Source organism: Miscanthus floridulus, chromosome 19 (genome assembly GCF_019320115.1).
Source record: "Miscanthus floridulus cultivar M001 chromosome 19, ASM1932011v1, whole genome shotgun sequence".
In the NCBI taxonomy this organism is placed as follows: Eukaryota; Viridiplantae; Streptophyta; class Magnoliopsida; order Poales; family Poaceae; genus Miscanthus; species Miscanthus floridulus.
In genome coordinates, this window is record NC_089598.1 from 29,149,447 (window position 1) to 29,174,910 (window position 25,464).

The 25,464-nt window shown below is 46.3% G+C and overlaps 6 protein-coding genes across 6 annotated transcripts; 1 reads left to right on the top strand and 5 right to left on the bottom strand.

Annotated features, from left to right (window-relative positions):
• Nucleotides 1-4,240: 4,240 nt before the first annotated feature.
• On the top strand, nucleotides 4,241-5,206 carry LOC136525798 (E3 ubiquitin-protein ligase RING1-like). The gene has a single exon (XM_066518663.1). It carries the CDS (start codon nucleotides 4,241-4,243, stop codon nucleotides 5,204-5,206), a length of 966 nt encoding a protein of 321 aa, XP_066374760.1.
• A 245-nt stretch (nucleotides 5,207-5,451) lies between these two features.
• LOC136526994 (uncharacterized) lies at nucleotides 5,452-8,835 on the bottom strand. Its single transcript, XM_066519586.1, has 6 exons — nucleotides 8,638-8,835; nucleotides 8,467-8,522; nucleotides 8,291-8,354; nucleotides 8,044-8,136; nucleotides 7,873-7,953; nucleotides 5,452-5,614 (listed from the first exon to the last, which is right to left on the bottom strand). The coding sequence occupies exons 1-6, from the start codon at nucleotides 8,695-8,697 to the stop codon at nucleotides 5,495-5,497; spliced, it is 474 nt and encodes a 157-aa protein (XP_066375683.1). The 5' UTR covers nucleotides 8,698-8,835; the 3' UTR covers nucleotides 5,452-5,494.
• A 348-nt stretch (nucleotides 8,836-9,183) lies between these two features.
• Nucleotides 9,184-10,455, bottom strand: LOC136525799 (uncharacterized). The gene is made up of 3 exons (XM_066518664.1): nucleotides 10,056-10,455; nucleotides 9,755-9,946; nucleotides 9,184-9,659 (listed from the first exon to the last, which is right to left on the bottom strand). Exons 1-3 carry the CDS (start codon nucleotides 10,453-10,455, stop codon nucleotides 9,184-9,186), a joined length of 1,068 nt encoding a protein of 355 aa, XP_066374761.1.
• A 17-nt stretch (nucleotides 10,456-10,472) lies between these two features.
• Nucleotides 10,473-12,255, bottom strand: LOC136525800 (uncharacterized). Its single transcript, XM_066518665.1, has 2 exons — nucleotides 11,913-12,255; nucleotides 10,473-11,791 (listed from the first exon to the last, which is right to left on the bottom strand). Exons 1-2 carry the CDS (start codon nucleotides 12,253-12,255, stop codon nucleotides 10,473-10,475), a joined length of 1,662 nt encoding a protein of 553 aa, XP_066374762.1.
• Nucleotides 11,118-18,967, bottom strand: LOC136529269 (uncharacterized). The gene is made up of 8 exons (XM_066522355.1): nucleotides 15,790-18,967; nucleotides 15,369-15,472; nucleotides 14,299-14,352; nucleotides 14,103-14,165; nucleotides 13,920-14,015; nucleotides 13,467-13,538; nucleotides 11,913-13,335; nucleotides 11,118-11,791 (listed from the first exon to the last, which is right to left on the bottom strand). Exons 3-7 carry the CDS (start codon nucleotides 14,333-14,335, stop codon nucleotides 13,130-13,132), a joined length of 474 nt encoding a protein of 157 aa, XP_066378452.1. The 5' UTR covers nucleotides 14,336-14,352; nucleotides 15,369-15,472; nucleotides 15,790-18,967; the 3' UTR covers nucleotides 11,118-11,791; nucleotides 11,913-13,129.
• A 2,889-nt stretch (nucleotides 18,968-21,856) lies between these two features.
• On the bottom strand, nucleotides 21,857-23,468 carry LOC136527110 (uncharacterized). The gene is made up of 3 exons (XM_066519729.1): nucleotides 23,087-23,468; nucleotides 22,942-23,004; nucleotides 21,857-22,166 (listed from the first exon to the last, which is right to left on the bottom strand). The coding sequence occupies exons 1-3, from the start codon at nucleotides 23,381-23,383 to the stop codon at nucleotides 22,113-22,115; spliced, it is 414 nt and encodes a 137-aa protein (XP_066375826.1). The 5' UTR covers nucleotides 23,384-23,468; the 3' UTR covers nucleotides 21,857-22,112.
• Between the last annotated feature and the right edge of the window lie 1,996 nt (nucleotides 23,469-25,464).

Genomic DNA, 25,464 nt, shown 5'->3' on the forward strand with positions numbered 1-25,464 from the left:
GTGGTCAAGACACTTAGTAAGTGTGATCACATTTAGGATAGTCAGCCATACTATTAAGAGGAGTGAAACTCGTATCAAAATGCAGTTATCAAAGTTCCACTAGATGCTCTAATTCATTGCATATGCATTTAGGATCTAGTGAAGTACTAACACCCTTGAAAATATTTGTGAAAATATGCTAACACATGTGCACAAAGTGATACACTTGGTGGTTGGCACATTTGAGCAAGGGTGAAGGAGATAGAGATGATAGAGGGTCAGTCTCGCTGTTTTTCTTCTGACCGAATGCTAGTCTCTGAGGGACCGGTGCATCTGGTCAGGCGTGGCAGTGATGACCCAGCGTCGATCATGTGACTGGTCGCTGGGCCTCTGACTGACCGGATGCTGGAAGCATGCGTCCGGTCAAAGGTGACGTAGCTGCATAGTGATTAGGGTGACTGACCGAACGCTGGATGTGTTCGGTCAAGTACCACCGGACGAGTCCGGTTGAAGAAAACTGGTTTTGGAACCTTACTGTAAACGACCGGACACTGGAGGTTTAGCGTTTGGTCACCTGTGCTGGAGCGTCCGGTGAACTATCGACCGTTGAGATCAGACGATTCATGTTGAACACAGGATGACACGTGGCCGCCATCGAGCGACCGGACACGGAGCCCCACGTCCGGTCAGTAGTACCGGAGCGTCCGGTCACCCCGATCAGTACCCAGTGAAGGGGTACAACGGCTCTATTTCGCGGGGCTTCTATTTAAGCCCCATGACTGGCTCTAGCTCACTCTCTTGCACATTTTCATTGACATAACAGCCTTGTGAGTTTAGCCAAAGCCCTCCCACTCATCTCTATCATTGATTCATCATCATTGTGAGATTGAGAGAGAATCCAAGTGCATTACTTGAGTGATTGTATCTAGATGCACTTGGTATTCATGTTTTGCTATGGGATTCGCTTGTTGCTCTTGGTGGTTGCCACCACCTAGATGGCTTGGTGCAGCGGTGGAGGATTGGCACGAGTCGGTGATTGTTCGTGGCCATCTCCGATGATTGTGAGGGGATTTATACCTTCCCCGGCGGAGCGCCAAAAGATAACTATAGTGGATTGCTTGTGTCATTGAGTTACCTCACTTGTGGGTAGGTTCTTGCGGTGTCCAATCATGTGGACGAGGTTTGTGCAACACCTCTTAGCCGCCGAACCACCAAGTGTTGGTCGACACAACAGGAACGTAGCGTGTTGGCAAGCACGTGAACCTCAGGAGAAAATCGGTTGTCTCTTGCTATTTGGCATTCTCTCAGTGATTGATTTCATCTTCATCTTGTGATTGGTTCATCCCTTTACACGGCGGTATAATCACTCTACTCACTCTTTTATATTCTTACAAACTAGTTATGGCAAGCTCTTTAGTGTAATTAGAATTGAGAGCTTGATTTATTATTTAAGTTCATCTAGTGGAGCTCTTTAGTGTAGCAAGATTGAGAGCTCTTAGTGAGTAGTATCATAGCAAGTCGTGTGTCTAGTAATCATTGCAACTAGAATTATTAGATAGGTGGCTTGCAACTCTCGTAGAGCTAGAGCAAGTTTGCATTTCGCTATTTGTCTTACTAATCAAATTGCTCTAATTGGTTTGTAGAATTTAAATAGGCTATTCACCCCCCTCTAGCCATATTAGGACATTTTACATAGTCAGCGCCACACTGTCCACGCCACGTCGGCCAAAACGTTGTTCCGATGAGTTATGGACCTAAGTGACATACTTAAACAACATTAGGGTGTTAGAAGTACGATTTGAGAGTTTGTGAACCTAAGTAGCACCCCAAGACAAGTTCTAGGGCCTACGATGCATATTACTCTTTAATCTAAAAGGCAAAGTTCGTGAAATTAACACAGTCACGGAGCGCGGCGTTGTAAGCTCACAAACTCTACTGTATAGACTTTTCCATGATGCGACTAAGATAATGTTTTATATCGGCAGAAAGAAATCTCTGATATCTATTTCTTTCGTACGCCAATAAATCCACGAATAAGTTCTGCTGTATCTTCATACCATCCTATACACAAGTTCGAGTATATATATAAATATTAATTCCTGTCACATGGGTAATACTGTGTGTCTTGAAAAATCTCTTGTAATACCTTAAGTATGTTATACTCACCGTATAAATAATTGAAATTTTCTCTCTTAGTTCGAAATTATAAGATATTTTGGTTTTTCTAGATATATTGTTTTAATTATGTATATCTAAGCATATAAAAAAGTTATGTATCTAGAAAAGCCAAAACGTCATATAAGTTGGAATTGAGAAAATAATTTTTCATAGATTCATTGGTCCACTCTAAATTAGTTAGAAACACTTTCACAAGGAGAAATTATCTGCTCAGAAACCACAAATTTAATTTTTGCCCCCTTATAACACAAAGGTTTTTAAATTTGCTTCACAAAGTCAATCGTCAACTCTTCATTGAGGCGCGATGGCTGTCAGTTTTACTACCTCCCAAGCACCATCTAGTTCCAGCCAACCTCTAAATGTCTAAAGTTTTCAACACCATGTAAGCATCATTCCATGCTCGATTTCAACAAGCTCTACTTCTAAACCATCCTCTCCAAACTATACAACATCCCCGTTGCATGATCCCAGGACCTCAGTGCTTGGTGCAAGTAGTTTGGGCACAAAGAAACCATCTGCTCATCATCCAGCCCTATGAGTAGCATGTAATTCTAAAATCATGACACATATCAGATTTTTGGGACATGTCTACATGAGAACCAAGGCATGAAGGGATGTGATTGGTAAAGAATGGAGATAATATATGTGGTTGGATAAAAAATTGTTCTGTAGAAACTATCCATTAGGACCATGGTTTCTATATGTAGTGACTATGGAAATTAATAGGTATAGCATTGTGATTGCCCTAATACATTATAGAAACACCAGAATAACTATTTTTTCACAGGTAGAAGTACAAGATTGAGAAACAAATTGTCAAGCTTGTTTGGCTAATCTATGAGCATCTTGTTTAAATATTTGTCAATAAATCGTGGAAAGATAGTGTCCAATTAATAAAAATGTACAAGTCAGGGCATGGGCGTGGGAGGGCGCGAGGGCGGAGGCCGGTGCGAGCGAGGGCGAGCTAAGCTGGCAAGGGTGGGCGCTATGGCGAGGCCACAGTATTTATAGCAGATGATCGATAGCAGTCTCTCTCTTTCCTTTTGTCTTATTTTTCTTTCCTTCTGTGTTAATTCTCTTTCATTTTGCTCGTTACCATGTATGTTGGTGCATGCAAACATGCAATGTGTATATGGATAGCACAATAATTTTCTACTTTCTATTTTGCAAACATGCAATATTCAATCAAGGAGACAAATCGCGGGCTTTTCTTTTCTCGCTCGCTCCTTTCCTTTAAACAACGTGGGAGGTGGGATCGATCACATGGGGTGGCAGACGGATGACCCAAGGCAATTGTCGCACCAAAACGATATCCACACTTTGTTCTTTTTAGTTGTAGGAGAAAAAAACTTAGCCAAAATTGAAAATATTTGACATAAAGTGAACTATGTTTTAGAACGGAAGGAGTATTTAACAACGAATGGTCTATGTATCAACCCAACTATTGCACGTACTCCATAACAATTTAGGATAACACATTTATCAACATAATTAAGTGGATGATAACCTACCTCTTGCTTGTTCTCTTTTTGAGTCTTGGATGCATTCTAGAAATTGTACTGTCCTGAAAAGCTTTCATTGAAACATTTTCTATATCCCATCTCTGTGTGCTACATATATAAACTTAGAATGAAATTTATTTTTTCTTCAAAAAAAATCCAGGAAATGAACCCATAAACACAAGACAAGTGAATTAAATTCGGGTAGAATGGAAAATAGCATCGGCCACAAGTTTGCGTCACTGCCAGTGCCAACTGCCATGTCAGTATCCCATTCACCGGCGGACCTGCCACTGGCGGGCCTCTCGCAGCTCGCATGAAGGAAGGAACGTGCAATGCTTTGCTTCAGATTTCGTACAGCACGCCCCGTAAGACAGAATCGTGTTCATCTCTTGGCAAAAGGCATTCCTTCCCGCCAACCCTCTCTATGCCAACCTTGCCGCTGTCCAAATCAAATTGCTGTCCCGTTCCCTTGGAATCCTCTTATACTAGGTCCATGCTCCCATCTCGTGCGCGCCTCCTTCAAGCCACGGCGAGCGGAGCCGGGGTGCGGCGACTACTCCGACTAGCTCTGCTCTCCAACCATGTCCACGGGCGCGGGCGGAGGCGTGCGAGGACGGCGCCGGCGAACGTGGCGCTTGTACTGGTGCTACGTGTGCGGCCGCACGGTGCGCGCCGTCTCGTACCCGACGTCGGACGTCTTCTGCCCGCGCTGCTTCGGCCGCTTCCTGCACGAGATCGACCTGCCCGCGCCGCGGCCTGTGGTCCCGCCGGCCGACCAGTTCTTCCAGCCGCCGTTCCTCCCGTACGACGGGCCCCGCCGCTGGGTCATATACACCGGCGACGCCAGGGACCCCACGGCCGACGCGGACACGCCGCTCCCTCGCCGCCCCCGGCGCGTCCCGTCCCCGCCGCCAGCGCTGGCGACACGGCGCCCGGACGAGGACTACGACGTCGACGCGCCACCGCCACCTCCCGTCGTCGGCTGGGACGAGTTCTTCATCGGGCCTAACCTGAACGCGCTCATCGAGCGACTCACGCAGGACGACCGCCCCGGGCCGGCGCCGGCGCCAGAGTCGGCCATCGACTCGCTCCCCACGGTGCAGGTCTCCCCGGCGCACCTGTCGGACGGCTCGCAGTGCCCCGTGTGCAAGGAGGAGTTCGAGCTCGGGGAGGCCGCGCGGGAGCTGCCGTGCAAGCACGCGTACCACACCGACTGCATCGTGCCGTGGCTCCGGCTCCACAATTCGTGCCCGGTCTGCCGACAGGAGCTGCCGCAGCAGCCGGCGGATGGGGCACAGGAGGGCGGCGGCCACGAAGAAGGAAGTGGCGAGACGGAGGCGCCGGCACCGGGGCCCGTGGTGATGGCCGGATGGGGGCCCCTGGCTTGGCTGCCATTGCCACGCGGGCCGGACGGGGACGGTTGGGTGAGGAATGAAGCGAACGACGGTGACGCTGACGCCGGCGGCGGCGGTGCTTGTGCACCGGCTATCCTTCAGTCTTTTGTCGTCGTCGCTGCTTGCTTTGTCGTCCTCTCGTTCTTTGTTTGAGACTAGTAGGAACCGCGCGCAATGGCTGAGCAAACACATGTAGGTTTATATGCAGGTTTTGCATGCTACATATATATGCTGTTGATGTCCATAATAAGTCCATGATGGTGTAGATATATACACACCATGCGTATTTTACATCTGTGTAGGTATACATTACATGTGTTGGTATTGCAAACATTTCATTAGCTGAGATGCCCATAATAAGTCCATGATGATGCAGAAAGGAAGTGTTTCTAGGCATATTGACGCTAAACATATAACACACAGATATCAAGCACTTTGTTTCTACATATTTGGACAGGCTATCTCTTTTGTTGCGAGCAGAGAAGATGGGGGGTCATAGCGTGCAGAAGCTAATCCTTCCCATATAACAAAAGCACGAACTGGTTTCCCTTGTTTTTTTGTCTGGAAAAATATGCAAAAAAAAGTTAGGAAACTAATGAACAGAGCACATAGGTATACATGGCATGTGTACTTGTGTAGAGCAACAAGCTAAAAGCAGGGTAAACAGTGCTACAAATAGAGAGTAATGTTGAGGGAAGTGTTTTTATGGGGCATAAAACTAAAAGTAAGAGGAATTTTTTTTCGAAAGCGTGCATTGACACTTGCTTCATTAAGTAGGAGAAAAAGTAAGAGGAATCATTTGAGCCTACGTAAGGTGCAGTAAGAGGAATCATTTTTGTCGGTGGGATCCTTATTTTAAGGTTTGAGGTTAATCCCTACGTCATTTTTCACATTAAGTTATGCCACCTTGTCTTAGCCCCTAACTTATTTTCATTGTATTGAAACTAAACTAGGATTGTATTGGAGCTATTGATGGCACACACATAAGAGCATCTGTTCCTAAATATTTGGAGCATTCGCCGCTGGAATGAATTTGTATGGACATGTTTGATTGCTGAATTTAATTTGTATGGACAAGTTCGCTGCTGGAATGAATTTGTATGGACATGTATTGACATGGCAAAGAACGTTTGCAAAGATAACAAGGCTTAGGAAACTGAGTGCTGCTGGTTGGGATGAAATCAATTCATAATCACTCTTGATGATGAGCACTACAATGGCTATGTTCAGGTATAATTGGCCCAACCTTTCTAAATATGTTGGCTTCTCAGATTTAGCTACTTGTGTTGGCATTATAGGATCACAATGCTGATGCTGAATTCTTAAACAAGCCTCTTGCACACTTTTCTGAGATGCAAACAATCTTTGGAAACAGCATGGCTACAGGAAGGTTCGCCGAGGATTCGAATTCTGCATTAGGTACAGAAGATGCTAATAATGAAAATGAAGACATGGCTGCAAATGTTGGGGGTGAGATGAATGGACAAGGTGGGAGTGATGCCACTACATTGCCTACTAATCATGGGGCTACTTCATCGGGCAGCAAGACAAAGAAAGAAAAAGTTAGTGTAGATGAAGAAGAGGGACTGATTGCTGCGATCAATCGTGTTGGTGACAGACTTGTAGTTGCAGAAGCTATAGAAAAGTCCACTGCTCCACCCCCGCCAGGCCCCAGCAATGAATTACCAGAAGATCTATTTGATATGTTGGTTGGCCTTCCAGGTTTTGAGGCCACACACATATCTGTGTACTTCCAACATCTGGTGGCCAACCCAGGCATTGGGAAGGCATTCTACAAGCTTCCATTTGATCATAAGTTAATTTGGGTTGCTTTGTTCGTTGCTGAGAGGTTCCCAGGACAGTAAAATGGTGACTGTAATGGTTCTTTTGCTTGCGACCAATGGAACAATTTAGGTGTGGTTTAACTAAGTCGGAGGCATGAACTTTATATTATGTCATAGCCTTGAACCTTGTAGTATGTGTTAGCTGTTATGCATAAGGCTTTCAGTTTGCTGTTATTATGTACAAAAGCCTGCAATCTGTACTGTTTGAAAACTAGAACTTGACGTTAGCTGTAAGCATGTCACTTGCTAATATTTGTGAGGCATGAACTTTAAAATTATAGTAAGCCTCACACTTGCATTTTACATATGAATTTGCCATTTATTATATACATGTGATGTGATGATTATTTTCAATGACAATACCCATACATGTACCCAAAAGTTCACTAATCACGTGTACATGTACCAAGAGTTCACTAATCAGGTGTGAGTACAAATAGATAGAGGTAACTTTACCTATGTTGTGAGGGAGGTAACCCCATACAGATGTCATGTCTCTATCCCCTCATCCAAACAAGAGTGAGGACCATTCCATCCCATTTTGTCTCTCAAACCAAAAAAAACAGGGTCCATCTCATCTCTTCAACCAAACAGAAAATGAAACTACCCCATCCCACGAACTAGAGTCAGGACCATCCCACGAACTAGAGTCAGGACCATCCCATTCTACCTTAACTCCGAACCAAACGCAACCTTAGAGAGCAAAAAACGGAGTTGTAGAGGCGATCTATGACGCAACAAAGTGGAGGCATGTCAAAAAGTAACATGCATATGATGGAGCATGTAGGGAATTGTCTTATTTAGCCCAAAAAAATTTAAGCAATCTGCGTAGAGAGAAACAGAGAAGGAAATGCTATAATAGATTGTACAACAGCAGAGGAAGAACAAACATTTTAGTTTATATAAGTAATGCTGATTATATAATAAGAAGCAGAGCCAGGGGGGTCTGTATCAAGGAGGTAGATCTGTCTGAACCTGGGGCATTTGCGGTGCTGTTGTTAGCGTTCGTTTCGTCCACTGCTCTTTTGTTCCTGTTTGGAGTCTTCTGTCTTTGACCTGTACATAATACAAAAAGCTAATATTATTGGATTGATGTCGGTGTAGCAGCCTAGCAGGGCTGTTCTTGAGCTCTGTATGCAAACCTACTTCTTGGCTGTGGAGTCGGCTAATGAGGCAGCCTTTTTTTTTTTGGCGGTGTCCAGTCTTGTTTCTGTTGGTTTCTTCACTACTTGTTTGTTCCTGTATGTTGAGAAACAAATGTGTACATATGTTAATACTCAGGTAGCTCAGGGAATGAACAAGCTGCGGCAAACCTGAGCACTTGAATACATATGTTTGTGCATTGATTTACAAAGTACCGAATGATGGCACCAAACAATTGTTGCATGCGTACCTCTTCATCGGTGTTGCTATCCTGGAATAGCTGCCTGTGAACAGACTGTTTTTGTGTAGGACGCCTGTTAACAGTAAGACGGTGAGGTCTGTCAGTGATATGGATTGCAAAACACAACGCGAGTGTCTGAACTGTGATGATCATGTGCACCGGTATTGGATGGTAATCCAACTCACTCAGTGAAAGTGTGTTCCTGCAGTGTCTGATGAAGCTCGAAACCCGAAGGAGTTGTCTACAGTGGGAATATAAGGGAAATTTTGTTAGTTTATTTGGTTGGTCCAGATTACCCAAATGTAAAGGTAGCAATATAGAAATAAATATAAGTACAGGGCATTCAAGCTGCTTACCGGAATATTAACTGGGTTCATAATATCAGCGATAAGACCACTGTTCATCCTGTGACACATTATGCGTGGTGCCGCCTATAGTAAGCGGCGCTGGTGTTTCTGTAGATGTAAGAGAAGCGAACACCTCTTTGTAAACAACATTTTTTGTTTCATGTGTACAGGCACCATTTTCATCCTCTATTAAAAGTTTAAGCCCCTGTCTTGAAGTAACACGAGAGACGGCAACATACAACTGGCCATGGGTGAAACCCGGCTTCTTAAGGTAGACACCAACAGTAGAAAGAGTTTGGCCTTGGCTTTTGTTAATAGTCATAGCATAACATACTTTTATTGGATATTGACGCCTCTCAAGAACAAATGGCCACTTTGTATTTTTTAGAGTCAAAGAAATCCGAGGTATAAGGACATTTTCGCCTGCATGAGTTCCAGTCATGATTTTTGCCTCTATGATCTTGTCTCCTAGGGCTGTAATGGTAAGCCTTGTGCCATTGCACAGACCATCAGACTGGTTCAAGTTACGCAGTAACATCACTGGTACACCCTTTTTCAGAAGTAATCTGTGGGTGGGAAATTGTTTCCATTTAAGGAATTCAAGAATTCAACAGGATATAATAAATCATAAGATTTGTGGCCACCTGTGGACTTTGATACGCTATCAGCACTGAGGTACTCTTCTTGTGTCTCTGGTAATAAAGACACAATGTGGTCATTGACTGCCGCTGCTACATCATTTGTAGGTGTTAAAATAGCTCGCTCTCTAAGATACGCTTCGTTCCAATAATGTATCTGCAAATCTGGGTAAATAGAATCAACTATGCAAGATAACTTATCATCTTCAGTCATAAGAAGTAAATCATCTGGTATCCTAATCCATGAAGCTTCAGTTTCCCCTTCCTTTGCCACAGCCTCTATATTGCCTTCACCGACATCTAATATCCATTTGCTAAAATCAGCTAAATCTTTCTGGGCATCTAAACCTTCGCTCGATGATGACAGACGCATATTCTCTGTTAAGTGCAGAACTGTAACAGCGGACCAGAGACTGGAGTTAACTATAGCCGAATTTACAATTTCTGCTTGACTCCCACCTTCAATAACAGGTAGTATCTGCCATCACCACCGAGCACTACAACCTTTCCACCAAACGGTACAGCAGCAGCATCTGGGAAATGAGTAGACTGCACATCGCGAAGAGTCCTATCCAAAGCTTCAAAAGCTCTTCTATTAGTCATTAGAGCTTCATCCCATATTATCAGTGATGTTGCCTCTATTAGCTCTGCCAGCATGGACCCTCTTTTAATGTCACAAACTGTAGCATCGTCTAGATCACACGGAATTTTGAAACGGGAATGAGCTGTGCGCCCCCCCCCCCCCCCCCCCCCCCCCCCCCCACCCCCCACCCACACACACACACACACCCCCCAGCAGCAGCAGAGAAGCTATTCCCGAAGAGGCAACAGTAAGAACAATCTTTCTTAGCGCTCTTAGATGGGTGACTATACATGTCCATAGATAGGTCTTTCCTGTGCCTCCATAACCAGAGACAAAGAAAAAACCGGGCTTATTGTTGTGCACCCTGTCAATTATACAGTTGAAGGCCCGAAGTTGGTCAGAATTCAGAGTGGATGACAGGCTGGTCTCATGCAACAACTGAACAGAATGGTATGACAGCTCTTCATCAATGAGATGGTTTGTAGATAAAGAATAACTGGAGCTGGTTTTTTGTGGCAGGTTGAAGTCACGAATGCTAGAACCACTTTTGGCAAATATTGTTGACAATTCATCGAGCAAGTAGTCTCTAATATGACTGTCAAGCATCTGGTAATTCTTGTGACCTACTTAGAACCACTTTTGGCAAATATTGTTGACAATTCATCGAGCAAGTAGTCTCTAATATGACTGTCAAGCATCTGGTAATTCTTGTGACCTACTATATCCCTAAACTGATATTGAATGTCATCAGCCAAGAGGCGCCAGACTTTTTCAAAGAAGGCATATTCATCTCCAACTTCACAAAAAAGGATCATAGTCACAAATAGATTCTGCAGCTGTGCTGACGTAGCCCCAGCCGCAGCCTCATCAAAAGCATTGTACCACTCCTGATCATCGCCAAGGAGGCCACGAGATCTACAGGCCTCTTTAAATGTAGGATGTTGAATACCGTTGTGATATCTGAGGTCTGTGAAACTGAGTGCTCCTTTGACCACCAGCAGGAGCATCCTAAGGTAAAAACGTTCCACTGCAGAGGGGTGCACATAACCTAGGCGGCATATTTTGGGACGGTGGTGGCAACGTTTTTCCCATGACCTTGATTTTGCTTCCCATCTCCATTTAGAAGGGAACTGACAGTAAGTAAGCTCTCTAGCCTCAGGATGTAGTTGGTTAGCTATGAACCATTCAGTAAGCATTGTTTTGCGTAAAAATTCCTGTGACAGAACCCTATCCATCTTGGCCTTGGCACTAAACGTGATGAAGTTGTCGTTGGGCAAATGAACGGGCATCCTCTCAACAGAAGGATAGTGCCTGTGAATGTCGAATCCAAATACACGCCAACAAGTGTCTTGCTCACAGATGTAGCGACAATCTAAGTACTCCTTTATTTCATTGACAGTTTCAGTTTCCTTGTCATATGGAGTATCTTCCGCGTTCCTAACTCTTTGGAGGTACACTTTGCTACAATCTGCACCTTTGGTCACATATTTGAAGAGGTAATTTACGAAGGTTGTTTTGTTGCACCATTCAACATTGATGTGAGCCTGGTATTTTTTCAGCAACGAAATGTTGTGTGGAACAACCCACTTATTATCCAGCTGGAGGCCTCCTTTGTCGATGTATAAATCGTTTTGGCAACACTTGTATATAGCAAAGCCGTCCGCATCGACGCATGTTTCTTCTTGGTAGCGTTTTGGGAAAAACTTGGAACATTTTCCATTCTTCATACAGGGACAGCTAACGTTGTATTTTCCACATGGGCCATGAACCATGTGTTCGGACACAAGAGCATAGCCCAGTGGATCAATCTTTGGGTCAGGTATCTGGGCGCTCACAAAAGAATCAATTAATGTTGGAGTCAGCTGCAATGTATCAGTGGAGGTCCATAAAATGATATGTCCATGTGGAAGGCCACGTTTTTGGAATTCAACAGTATGGAGAACTGTAAATTGAAGAAGGCAGTCAAGATCCACAGAAGCATGAAAACAGCATGACTGGATGAACAAGGAATAGATAGGCCTGTCATTACTGAACAATTTGCATGTAGAGTTTGATGACAATACCTGCATCGCACGGACCAAAAGCGTGTCCTTTTCGTATATCATCTAAGAGTTCTTCAAGCTTCATATTAAAGACTGTAACAATAATATCGGTTCTATCAGTTGGTCTCTGCCCTGCTTCAAGGATACCTTCAACAATTTCTAGCCATTTAGGATTGCACGTAAAAGTGACAAAGAAATCGGGCGGGCCATACTCTCTGCATATAGCTATTGCATCATGATAATTCTGAATCATGTAGCGCCGACCACCTGTGAATGATGGAGGCAGCACAGTCAGCTTGCCCATTTCATTGCCATCTATGCAACCACGGTTAACAGCATCGGATATACTTTGGATGCTTTCCATACAGATATCCTTTTGGTTATCAAGTATGTACCATAGCCTGCTTTCGTCGATACAGGCCCGAGCATCGACCTTAGCCTGGTTCGACAAGGCTCCACAACAAAGATATGGATTGGGTTGGTTCTGTCTATAGTGAAACATGTAGCGAAAGTAGTCCTGCATAGTGACCTTGATGCGTGCTTTTCTGTTCGTAGGTCTAGCACCCTGGTATAGGACACCCACCTGGAACCCACACTCACCAAATGGGAATAACAAGGGATACTGTAAGGCCATGAAAGCAGGATGGAGAGCAGATATTTGTTTAAGCTCACCGGACCGTGTTTCTATGATTATGTCACGCTGAAACGTGTCTAAGGAGAAATCCCCCACAACAAGCATAGCAAGCTGATCGGTAGTCGGCAAGTTATACTGAACTGGATCTCCCTCTCTGGCTCCTACATTTCTGATTATCAATTCTTGGTCACCATAATCTTGCCGCCTGTCTCTTGCAATCCTAAGCTGTCTGGCAAAAGGATTATGTCCATCAAGCATGTGCACAAGGGACTGGACTATAGATGGATCTAAGTTTGCCTGGGATGCCTCTTCTCGGTTTAACAATCTGTTTGCCTGGGATGCCTCTTCTCGGTTTAACGATCTTATCCTATTGTTGATTTCATTAGACATGTCGTATATATATAGCTGTAAGAACTTTGGAGGCCTGCCGTCTGGTGGGAGCAAAGAGCCAATACGATGATGAATCTGACCGCATATCTTGAACACGGGAGGACCATGTCCATCATTCATTGAACGGTCTATGTTTGCTCCCATCGATGTGAAAGCGAAGAGGCAATTATACTGCCTAATGTTTCTCATGAATTCGTTGGACCTTGCATCGCCATCAAACCTTGCCAATGAGGTCAAAGGTTCTGGGCGTGGTAGAAACGGTGGTAGAGACTTTCCCGCCTTTACAGCAACCGTTATAAACCACCTTTCTTGCACGGTATGATGATTCACGCTTAACCCTTTCGCTGTACCAGAAGACAGCATGGCAGTAGGGGAATTGCAAATCCGGTGAGCCATGGTATGATCTTCCTGGATATGATGCTGCAGACATGGGAAAGGTGTCAGGATGTAAACTATGCTGTGCTAACAAGAATGCAGTGCCCGAAAAGCAGGAAACACCGGGTTTCGTTTCATAGACTGGGAAAGGCTTACGGAAACCAAGGAAAGTATACCTTTTAGTGCTTCTATGAAGGGCTCGTCGAAATGTACGCATCTGGAATCTATCGAACCAGCGGCAGAATTTCCTGATTGCGACGTGAAGAACGCAGACTGATTAGTTTCTGGGCTGGTTTGGACTGGCTGGTGCTGGTTTGTTGTGAGAGAAAAACATTGTTGGCTGGCTGGTTTGGGCTGGCTAAAACCAACAAGCGAACAGGCTGACAGCCTCTTTTATGTCCTAGTATAGAAGATCCTGCCTCAGGCACCGATACCGACACCGAAGCAGCTGTAAGCAGTCTGCATCTGGAATCTATCGAACCAGCGGCAGAATTTCCTGATTGTATAGCTACATCAGCAAGTAGAGGAGATAGGTGGAAGGCAAAAGAAAAGGGCCACGGAATAGAAAAGCCGCCAATAGCTATGCCATGTAGCACGCATAGATAAGGGCCAACTTAACAATCTAGTACCTCTTTGAGCCAAGCAACACTGATTTAATTTTTGTTTCCGTTTCCGGCGACATCCAGTAGCACGAGGAGTGGAAACAACATGGCGGGCAGGGACATCTGGCACAAGAATGGATGAGATAAGAAGAGAATAGAGGCAGTCTAAAACAGAGGTTGCAACGTGAAGAACGCAGACAAGCAACATACAGCCTCTTTTATGTCCTGGTATAGAAGATCCTGCCTCAGGCGCCGACACCGACACCGAAGCAGCTGTAAGCAGATTGTATTTGACAACAGTCGTGCCCATACATACAACATGCATAAGGAAAAAGGGGATTCCATCAAATAAACAAGGCTGTAAAAAATGGCAGGCAAAAGCAGAAGCTTTTTTGGTACCACGTACATGATCCCGACGTATCTCCCTGAATAGTTGCATCCATGAGGGCGCAAGAGCTCACTGCTGTGGACACTAATGACGCAATAAAAACAAGGAGACAAGAGAGAGGAAAGGCCCCAAACAAAAGCACAGATACAGTAATGTAAAGGGAGATTGTGTTGGAAAACAAGGCAGGTGTGCAGCTTTTTTTTTTTTTTGTGATCGGCGCAGCATAATTTTGCCGTGAAATCCCGCAAACAATAACAAATAGCACACGAGCAACAGGCTGAACATAGCAAACCTCAGAAAGGATTGCTAATACAGTCAATCTCCTGCAGCAACTCCTCCCCTGAGGTAAGCATGGTTAAACTATTTGGTAACCCATACTGCGAAGCTGTAACAACCATGCGCGAAATGTGTGCGCCTCTATTGGCAACCGAAAATAGGCGCCTCATAAGCTGCCTGCACAGAACCAATTCTCAGGAACTATAGTCTACTATGGTGAAACCATATATAGCCTGTAGACAACTGAGTGCCTGAAAAGAAGCATCTTCATTGGTGGCAGAGCAACCGAGATGTGAACCTGACCAAAAAAAAAAGCCGGTGTGGCACACGTTGTGGAGACAATGAAGGCAGGTCAACCTCAATGCCATATAGGTCAGTACCGTCGTCGGGGACCTCATGTACAAGCGAAACATATGGAAGCTGACAACGCTGTACCACTACTCGCAGAATGGATAGATAAGACACATGAACAACAAACATTGCTGAGAAGCTGAGCACACAGTAACTATAGAACCTGGCACAGAAAATAAAATAACAAGCCCCGAAAGGCACCTAGAAAGCAAAGGATGCGAGCTTATATATGGTAGCAAGTAACAGAAAGGCACAGGTAAAAAATAGCGCGAAGGCAATACGAAACAAAGACGAAAAGGGAGGGGAAAAGATGGTTTTCTGTTTTTTTTTAAAGGAACAAAAGGGGAAACTAATAAAATGAGTCCGTTAGTATCTTCTGCTACACAAATAACTAAGAAGATAGAACATGTAATGTGCACAATGAAGTAATAAGAGCACACAATAAGAGTACGAAACATTACCTGGAGATCACCGTGCCGTAAGAGGGGAGATGTTGTCGCAACAGTTCATCAGCAAGAAGAGGATCCAGCAATGGAAGCGGTACGAATCACCCAGCAATGGATATCTGACAGGGAACGGCACAAACAAACAGTGCCAAAACTGCGTGAGGCTAACCCAAAATGCAGATAACAAGGAGGAGGAATGAATAGGCTCACAGCCGCATTTGTAAGGAACAAAAGGAAACAAAGCAACATAGGCACGTTAAATGTCTTATTTGGGTGGATAACTGACAGAGTGGCCAGTGATGGCTTCAACACAAAGTGCATATAAGAACACAAAATAGCACCTGGATACAAAAGCACGTTAAGAGCAGCTAGTCTGAGCATGAAGACGAAAAGGATAAAAAAAATAGGTGTTCTGCTTGTTAGGATCGATGATTACCTCTCTGTGTGACCTGTAGATCTGGGAAGGCTCCTCGTCTTTCTCTGTTGAGGCGCATCGGCAAGCGTGGACGTCGATGCCACGGTGTAGTAGACGTCGTAGTGGCGAGGAGGTGATGTGCAGTGGTACTGCAGTGGTCCGGTGACCCTGCAGAGGCGACGGCGGTGGTGGCGGGCTTATCCCGTCGCTGGCAGCACTACTTTAGGATCGGATTAGAGTTTTCTGTAGGTGGGATGGCGGCTCCGTTCAACCTCGTGAGCTGAGCCTAGTTCCCCACTCCTTTATATATATGTGCTGTGCGACAGGGGCCCACCAACCAGTTAGAGTTGGACGCCTCCGATCAGGGCGCAGAGGCAAGGGCCCAATAGGCCGTTGGACCTATCGGTGGAGATCAACTAACATTCTCCCCCTTGATCTCATTCCATCTTTCAATTTTATATCATTTACTTTTGTTCATTCCATTACAGATTAGCGCATAGAGCATGTCTCATCGTCACGGTCCATTGCTAATAGACTTAACAGCTACAACACACTACTCTGTTCTGAAATAGATACTTATCTTTGGGCCTTCTTTTGTCCAGGAATTTTAGGCTTCCCCTTAAACCTATGCTAGCTACATGTTCTCTGAACACCATGTTCTCTGAACATGTTGGGTGGTGAGCCTTTTGTAAGTGGATCCGCGAGCATCTTTTCGATACTTATATGCTCAAGACTTATGACTTGATCCCGGACTTTATCTTTCACAACATAATACTCTATATCAATATGTTTGGCAGCACCACTTGACTTAAGTGGTCTATAGATGTCGTCAACCACCTTCAAACCGGGTATGAACTTCTTTAGTCAGTTTACCTGCCCGTTGCCTCATAACACACTACAAACTGTCATACATTGTGGACGATGTAGTGATAGTTTGCTTTGAGCTTTTTCATGAAATAGCTCCCCTTTGCGAGATGATAGAAAATCCACGTCTGGATATGCATTCACTCTCACATAATCAGAATCTGAATATCCCACCATGTGGAGTGAATCAGATCTTCTATATGTCATCATGAGGTCTTTCATTCCTTGCAAATAATGCAAGATTTTCTTTACTAATTTCAGTGTTCTATTCCAGAATTGCTCTGGAATCTGCCAAGTAAAACCCGGTAACAAATGCCAAGTCAGGGCGCGTACATACTTGAGCATGTTGTAAGCTTCCGACAACTGAAGCATATGGAACCACTTTCACTTTATCGATTGAGCTCATATTGGTTCCTAGGGCATTGAAAATCCCCATATCTATCGCTCTTGACTATAGGAGCAGGTGAGGGACTACATTTGTGCATACTAAATTTCTTTAAGATCTTTTCCATGTATGCCTTTTGTGACAGTCCTTATACCATTTTTCTTCTATCTCGGTGAATCTCGATCCCTAGAACAAACGAGGCTTTGTCAAGATCTTTCATATCAAATTTCTTTGTCTCCAGTAGTAGACTGACATCACTACTAGCAAGTAAGATATCATCTACATACAGGACAAGGAAGATAAACTTCCCATTCTTAAACTTTGTATTGACACAATTGTCCTCTACATTCTCTTTAAACCCAAAATTCTTTATTGTCTGATCAAACTTCAAGTACCACTGTCTTGAAGCTTGTTTTAATCCATAAATGGATTTCTTTAGGCGGCATCACATTCATTCTTTCTTTCCATGACAAAACCTTTCGGTTGTGCCATGTAAATATTTTCCTCCAAGTCTCCATTGAGAAATGCCGTCTTTACATCCATCTGATGTAATTCTAAATCGTAATGTGCTACTAATGCTATTATGATTCTGAAGGAATCCTTACATGAGACTGGAGAAAAGGTCTCATTGTAATCAATCCCTTCTCTTTGCATAAAGCCTTTTGCCATAAGTCACGCTTTATATTCCTCTATATTCCCTTGAGAGTCAAGTTTTGTTTTGTAGACCCATTTTACAGCTTACTGTTTTGGCTCCTTTAGAAATTATTTCCAAGTCCCAAACTATATTGGTATTCATTGATTTCATTTCATCTTCCATGGCCTCAAGCCACTTTGATGAATGATCACTTCTCATGGCTTCTTCAAATGGGGTGGGATCATCATCCATTTGAAATTTCTCAGTGTTGTACACTTCATAATCAGCAGGAATAACTGATTTTCTAACTCTTTGAGACCTTCTAGGGGCCTCCACTTTTGGCACATCTTCTGTTTGAGGCTGTTGTTGCTCCCCCTCATGTGTGACAATAGGTTCTATAGAATCCTAAAGAATAGGTTCCTTATCGTCATTCATTGTTGCCATAGGTGGGATAACAACAGGTGCTGACACCACAGTATCTAGCACTATCGGTGCAGCTATAGCAGGTAGTGAGAAAATTGGCTCATGAATTATTGGAGTGGGCGCTTACACCCGCTTCACTTTAAGGTCAATTTCTCGAGCTAACATGCTCTCCCTCATCAATTCGTCCTCTAGGAAGACAGCGTGTCTCGTTTTCACAAACTTTGTATGTCTCTCTAGACAGTAGAAAACGAAAACCTTTTGACTTTTCTGGGTAGCCAAAGAAATGACACCTTACTATTTTGGAATCTAACTTCCCAATATTTTGGTTAAATACTTTAGCCTCAGCAGGGCTCCTCCACACACACGCAAGTGGTTTAGTGAGGGTACACTTTCTGTCCACAACTTATATGGTGTTTTGGGCACCGACTTACTTGGTACTCTTTTGAGAATATGAATGGGGTTTTTAACGCCTTCATCCACAGGCTCAACTGTAAGGTGGAGTAACTTATCATACTGCCCACCATATCCATCAAGATACGATTGATTCTTTTAGCTACTCTATTCTACTGAGGTTCACCCGGTATAGAATACTGGGCTACTATGCCATTCTTTTAGGGTATACCAACCGTAGTACTCCTCCACAGTCAGACCTGACTATCGTAATCTTTAATATCTTAAATTTATCCAATATTTCTGTTCTTTCTTTGATTGGATAAATACAGCCATAATGGGAGTAATCATCTGTGAATGTTATGAACGGATCATAACCATCCACACTCTTTACAGGAAAGTTGACCACAGATGTCTGTGTGAATAATCTATAAAATTCCTACGCTTCGTTTGTCATCTTTCTTAATCTTTTTTACATACTTTCCTTTTATGCATTTCCTACATTGTTCTTAATTTGAGAGCTCTAATGGAGGAAGAATATCATTCTTAACTTGTCTTTCTATTCTCTCCCTCGAAATATGGCCTAAACGACAGTGCCATAATTTCGACAATGCATCGTGAGCTCTCTTATGCCACCATTTCCAGAGTAACACTCTGTCACCAGCTGCTTTATCAGCTGGGTAGCATGTCTTTGAAGAGCCAGTGAACTGACTCTTTATTCTATCGAGGTACTCGGTGACTGTGTCACACTCTGAGATTGAGCCTACAATTACAGGTTTAATCATTTTCTTTATCACAGCCAAAACATTTTTTGTTGGCAGTGACCCACTTCCTATGCACAAAAGTCATAGGACTATCTTTTGGAATTCAAAATCCCTCTCTTTAGTTACCCAAGTGGCATCATTCTCTTTTGTCTCCCTCACCGGTGCCACAAACTCAGTGGAACATAGTGAGGTGACTACCCAGTCCACCTTAGACAAGATGAAAACTAGGTCAAAACTTTTCTTATCATAAAAATAACACCATTTGCATGCCTTGATTCCAACGTTGGTCAAAATCAAAATATACAACTATTCTTATACACTAATTCTACATCATTGTTAAACAGAAATAGAATTAATGCATAAATCATTAACTTTTACAACTGTCCTCATACACTAATTCTACATCACCATTAGACAGAAGTAGAATTAATGCATAAATCATTAAAATTATCAACTTTTCTTATACACTAATTCTACATCACCGTTGGGCAGAAGTAGAATTAATGCATAAATCATTAAAATTATGATATTGTTATTAACAACGTTGGTCAAAAAATAACAACATCATAATCATGTCAAATCTCTTTTTCTCCAATTAAATACCACATTGGTTCAAAATAACTGGAGAATCAACATTTTCTTTAGCAGCGGAAAAAATCTCTTTTTCTCCAATTAAATACTACATTGGTTCAAAATAACTGGAGAATCAACATTTTCTTTAGCAGCGGAAAAAATCTCTTTTTCTTCAATTAAATACCACATTGGTTCAAAATAACTAGAGAATCAACATTTTCTTTAGCAGCAGAAAAAATCTCTTTTTCTCTAATTAAATACCACATTGGTTCAAAATAACTAGAGAATCAACAACTTTACTTTAGCTGTGGAAAAATTCTCTTTTTCTTGAATTTTACCCACAGGGAAAACTGTATTTTCGATTTCCTTTAATCCATTAATCAATTTCTAGGAAATAAAGATTTACTGGGAAAACTTTTCTTTTCTCCAGTTAAATATCACGTCGATTCAAAAACACTGGAGAATATACTTTTTCTTTAGCAGCGGAAAACATATACTCAATTTCTTGAATTTTACCCACACAGAAAAATACTTTTTCTATTTTTCTTTTGAGCTATTTTTCATTTTCCAGAAATTAGCAATTACTGGAAAAGGAAAAATTAAAAACTGATCTGGATTCTTTCACTGTTTTCGGCCCAACCGGCAAAGCGGCCCATGGCCCACGTCCGCGCGCTCCCCCCACGCTCAGGCCGCAACCTGGGCCTGGGCCAGGAATCTAGCCTCGCGCGCTCGCTCGCCTGGGCCGGCGACGGCCCGATCTGATTTGTGCCATTGATTTTGATCCGACGGCCGAGCGCTTGTTTCGGGCGGTATAAAAACCCACCGACGCCGCAGCCGGTGCGAACCCTAGCTCAGTCTCTCAGCTGCTCTCTCTCTTCGCCCTCTCTCTATTCCTTTCTCAGCCGCAGCGCAACCGAGTGACCGAGAGCGAGACGGCGAGCGAGCGGGCGGTGGAGCGAGTGCCATGGCGCCGTCGCCGACCCCCTCGCCGGCATGCGTGCTCCCCGACGGGTGAGCACGCCGCCGTCGAGCGGCCTGGCAGTGGCGCCCCCTTGGCCGAGCCTGACGAAAAATCTTCCCCGGCTTGGTCTTCTTTTCCCGCGCGACGGCGATGTCGGCAGCGCGGTGCACGGCGAGTTCGTTCTCTTCCCCTTTTCCCCCTCTTTGATTTGGATCTGTTTTCCTCTTATCCGAACCATTGAGTGTTGGGGATTAGGGTTTAGATCTAGGGTTAGGGTTCGGTATCCGACCCTCCCCCTTTCCCCTTTCTCTGATTTGCTTTTGTCTTTTCTTTTCGGAGTTCATCCAAATGGATCTAGGGTTAGGGTTTCATTTTCTTTTTTATTTCTTTTTCTTTTTAGTTGTTCACCCGAAAAAGGGGATCTAGGGTTAGGTCTTAGGGTTCGGCCAAATCCGAACCCACTCTTCTTCTTTCTCACGCGAGTTAGGGTTAGAGTTGGGAAAAACCCTCTTTCTTGTCAGATCCGAACTGGATTTGATCTTTTCTGTTCTTTGCCGTGCGTCGTCGAACGGTGCGACTTCTTTCCCCACGCGGTGGCGGTGGTGACCGGGGTTCCAGTGACGTCCGCCACCCCCGGTCCTTTCCCTTTTCTTTTACTCGGTTAGGGTTAGGGTTACACAGAGGCAACCTAGCTCTGATACCATTGTTAGGATCGATGATTACCTCTCTGTGTGACCCGTAGATCTGGGAAGGCTCCTCGTCTTTCTCTGTTGAGGCGCATCGGCAAGCGTGGACGCCGATGCCGCGGTGTAGTAGACGTCGTAGTGGCGAGGAGGTGATGTCCAGTGGTACTGCAGTGGTCCGGTGGCCCTGCAGAGGCGACGGCGGTGGTGGCGGGCTCATCCCGTTGCTGGCAGCACTACTTTAGGATCGGATTAGAGTTTTCTGTAGGTGGGATGACGGCTCCGTTCAACCTCGTGAGCTGAGCTCAGTTCCCCACTCCTCTATATATATGTGCTGTACGACAGGGGTCCACCAACCAGTTATGGTTGGATACCCCCGATCAGGGCGCAGAGATAAGGGCCCAATAGGCCGTCGGGTCTATCGGTGGAGATCAACTAACACTGCTGTCTTGTATTTATTAAGGAACAAAAGAAAAAAAAAGGTTAAATGAATCCATCGGTATGTCCTGGTACACAAACAATTAGGAAGATAGAACATATGTTGCACACAACGAAGTCAGAAGAGGACGCAACAATATCAAAGGCTGAAACATTAGATGCATACAAGACTGCGGAACATTACCTCTAGCCCACTGCGCCGTAAGAACAGTGACGTCGTTGCAACAGTTCACCAGCACAAAGAGGAGGCAACAGACATGGACCATGCCAAGCATAAACACATCTGCAGGAAGATGAGCTAAACTGGTAAAAACAAAACAGTTGGGGCGGCAATGATCCACACGCGTAGCGGAGGCGACCATGAACCCGAACATAGCACAATGATTCTAGAAAGTACATAGTTTTAGCATTGGCTGAAAAAGAGCATAGCATCCACGAGCATATCCACTAGAAGGACTAAGCAGTCTAAAACGAGCAGCTGACCAAAAGGAGCAGCCAACGGAGCAGAAGAGCTAAAATTAACAGACTGCGTGGTGGCAGAAAGGACTAAGCAGTCTATAACAGCACAACGATTGTGAAAACTACATAGATGCAGCATTGACTGAAAGAAGCATGACGTGCATGAGTATATTCACCAGAAAAACTAAGCAGTCCAAAATGAGCAGGCGAGCAAAAGGAACTGCCAATGGAGCATAAACCTAATGGTAACACACCGCACGCTTTTGTACAATGAACAGGCTACAAATGCATACTTTTACGCCATACAATTTCCTAAGAAAAGATAGATCGTCCACAATGTTGCTGCAGACAACATAGAAGTAACTAAAGAAATTTACAGGGCCATGTCTATGGGAAAAGAAATTCAGGAGTGTATTTGACGTAGCTGCTCGAGGAAGTCTTAAAGATTGTGAAGCACCAAAAGAGGAATGTACTGATGGCTGGCAGGTAGTGACCCTACTCATGCACTGATGCTCCAAAACCACCATGGAGCCGTACAAGAGGTGTGTCTATAGGTCATAGACGCGAAGGTTGTTAGCGTGTGAATTGAGTTTTTATACCTGCTGGTGTTTGAGGACCATGATTTCCCTGTTTGCTTGGAGCTGGTGTTGGCGGCAGTATATCTGAAGAGCTAAAGAGTCGGTAAAAGGAAAAAAAAAATAGAAGAACTTCACGACGGATAAGATAAGACAGGATATGGAGGACCTGGGGGAGCAGCGACGGGACGGAGGAGGAGGACAAGGGCGCGAACTGCTGCCAGATCCAGGTGCCCAGCTGAGCCGCCGTCGCCGACGGAAGGGAAGAGGCGATGCGCCGCGGGCAAGGGCAGCCAGCACCGAGCGCCGCCGCCGACGGAGAGCAAGAAGCGATGAGCCTGGCCAGTGCTGGGGCGGCCGCGCCGACGGGGGCCGGCCGGTCGATGCGGGCGGGGCGGAGGAAACAAGGGGCGTATTGGTAGGCTGCTGGATGAGATGAGAGCTCGGCCAGGCTCGCGGGCTGCATTGTGCCGGTGTTTGGTAGGCTGAACGGCGTCACGGGCCAGGCCAACACGCTCCTCGAGGCAGCAAAGATGCTGCATGCGGAGACCCCGTTTTGTGGTGGACGATCCAATCACCGCCCGTGACCCCGTGTTGTTTTTTTTCTCCTTCGCAGGAGCTTATCCATCGATGCAGGATGCAACCTTGACATTGACATGGATCTCTGGCGGTAACCGCACGGCGGGGCGCGGCCGCTCTTTGCACCGGCGGAGGTCCAGCCCGAGCGCGTCCGACACGTCCTCGGAGCTCCATCCGGCCCGCCGGAGCGAGTCGGAGCACCGGTCGGCCTTGAGCAGCAGCGCGTCGAGCACCGCGTCGGAGTTCACCGCGGGGGACGCCACCTCCTCGTCGTCGAACATTCCGGAATCCGGAGGCCGCAACCTCGTCCCTTGTCGGTCACCTCTGTGTCCCTCCACCCGTCCTGCCTCAGCACGTGGGCGCTGTGGGCTGTGGCCGCACTGCTGGGGGCCACGCCCCGCCGACCCCGACCGCGCTGTCCGCTATCTGCCGCGCGTCGCTGCTCGTGCCGCTATGGTGGCGCCGTCGCAGCACGCCAGCGAGGCAGCCACCACGCCGTGCACGCTCCATCGGCCGATGTACTCGGTCGTCGTAGCAGCAGCGGCGTCCTCAGCAGCCGCAACAACGCTAACGTCCTCGGCGCGCACCCGCCAGAGCCCCGCGGCGGCGGCGTAGCGCGCGGACGTGACGGCCTGGTTGAACCGCGGCTGGACGCCCGCGCGTTCCGCGTAGGCGTTGAGGTAGTCGACGAACTGGCGCTTGGTGGGGTACTCCGGGTAGTGGTCGGGGAAGGGCATCCCGGGGAGCTCGCAGAAGTGGCGCGGCAGGTGCAGGCGCAGGCGGTCGTAGGTGCGGCGCTGCCACAGGGACGCGATGCAGTCGGCGCGGTCCAGCACGACGCAGGGCACCCCGCGCGCCCGCAGGCTCAAGGCTCGCATGGCGGCGTTGGGGAGTATCTTGTTGAGGTCGTTGCTGCTGGACGCCATCTTGACGAGGACCCCGCCATGGCAGCGTCATGCGCGCGGCGTCAAGCATGGCAAGCTTGCACGCAGTATCGCAAGATGCGTGCGAAGCTTCTTTTTCTTTAGCTTGTTTCTACTTGTTTAAGTCGATTTGTACAAGACGACGCATTCGTGGATTTAGGTCGCGCACCCAAATCTTCACATTTCCAACGACGGACGCAAAACTCGGCCACGGTTCCGCCCTCCTCGCCCTCGAGACAGAAAAAAAACCACCTCGCATGCTCCGCCGACTCCGCCCTCCTCGCCGTTGCCTCCTGCCACGACCTCTTCGACCTCCCCTGCGTCCGTCTCCCCCTCCCCGGCACCTCGCCCTGGTGCAGCCCCGCGGCAGGGGAGCACAGCAGGCGGCAGGACTGGCGCCGCCCCAGCTTTGCGGCGCGGCCGCACGGACGCGCTCCGGCGGTTGCCGCAGGAAAATCCGCCGGTTCCCACGCGACCCATCGGAGCGCCCCGGCGCAGCAGCACCGCCGCTGGCCCGCAACCCCGCCAGAATGTGGACCTACCTGTGCCCTCCGACGGCCGCGCCTCACCGTCGTCCGAGGAGGAGGTTGAGGAAGAAGGGAGTGGCTGCCGGCGTTAAGGAAGAAGAGGAGCGTGGTCCGGGGCGGCCGTCGTCGTGCCAGCTAGCTTCACAGCGCGAGCTCGGGATCCAGCCCCAGCCTCACCGCGCGACTTCGGACCTGGCGTCGCTGTGCCCGGCGAGATCTGGACCCGCCGCCACCGTGCGGGCGAGCTCCGGCCCCAGCCTCACCGCGGCGAGCTAGTCCACCAACCGCACGGCGAGCTCGTCCTCCAGCCCCACGGGGCGGCCTCTGCCCCTACTGCCGCTAGCCAAGAAGAGGAGGAAGAGAGGAGCGCACCCGGAGATTTGCATCGTGGAGAGAGGCGACGTTTTTTTGCATTACGAATCGCCTGGTACGCAAAATGGATCCTCTATTTGCGTCGTCTGTTGGAGGTTGTTTCTCTCGCCTAAAACTACTGTGGAGAATGCATTTTGCGTCGACTT

Coding starts and splice junctions, on each gene's coding strand:
- LOC136525799 (XM_066518664.1), bottom strand. CDS start 10,455: ATGCTTGACAGTCATATTAGAGACTACTTGCTCGATGAATTGTCAACA. Junction 9,947..10,055: donor TTCTCTGCTGCTGCTGGGGG/GTGTGTGTGTGT, acceptor ACGATGCTACAG/TTTGTGACATTAAAAGAGGG. Junction 9,660..9,754: donor AAAGGTTGTAGTGCTCGGTG/GTGATGGCAGAT, acceptor CCGCTGTTACAG/TTCTGCACTTAACAGAGAAT.
- LOC136529269 (XM_066522355.1), bottom strand. CDS start 14,335: ATGGATGCAACTATTCAGGGAGATACGTCGGGATCAT. Junction 14,166..14,298: donor GGGAGATACGTCGGGATCAT/GTACGTGGTACC, acceptor ATCTGCTTACAG/CTGCTTCGGTGTCGGTGTCG. Junction 13,539..13,919: donor GTGTTGCTTGGCTCAAAGAG/GTACTAGATTGT, acceptor CGTCGCAATCAG/GAAATTCTGCCGCTGGTTCG.
- LOC136526994 (XM_066519586.1), bottom strand. CDS start 8,697: ATGTGTCACAGGATGAACAGTGGTCTTATCGCTGATATTATGAACCCA. Junction 8,523..8,637: donor TGAACCCAGTTAATATTCCG/GTAAGCAGCTTG, acceptor TTCCCACTGTAG/ACAACTCCTTCGGGTTTCGA. Junction 8,355..8,466: donor CAGGAACACACTTTCACTGA/GTGAGTTGGATT, acceptor TACTGTTAACAG/GCGTCCTACACAAAAACAGT.
- LOC136525798 (XM_066518663.1), top strand. CDS start 4,241: ATGTCCACGGGCGCGGGCGGAGGCGTGCGAGGACGGCGCCGGCGAACG.
- LOC136525800 (XM_066518665.1), bottom strand. CDS start 12,255: ATGGAAAGCATCCAAAGTATATCCGATGCTGTTAACCGTGGTTGCATA. Junction 11,792..11,912: donor TTTTGGTCCGTGCGATGCAG/GTATTGTCATCA, acceptor TTCAATTTACAG/TTCTCCATACTGTTGAATTC.
- LOC136527110 (XM_066519729.1), bottom strand. CDS start 23,383: ATGCAGCCCGCGAGCCTGGCCGAGCTCTCATCTCATCCAGCAGCCTAC. Junction 23,005..23,086: donor TCCCGTCGCTGCTCCCCCAG/GTCCTCCATATC, acceptor TTAGCTCTTCAG/ATATACTGCCGCCAACACCA. Junction 22,167..22,941: donor TGGTCCTCAAACACCAGCAG/GTATAAAAACTC, acceptor ATCTTCCTGCAG/ATGTGTTTATGCTTGGCATG.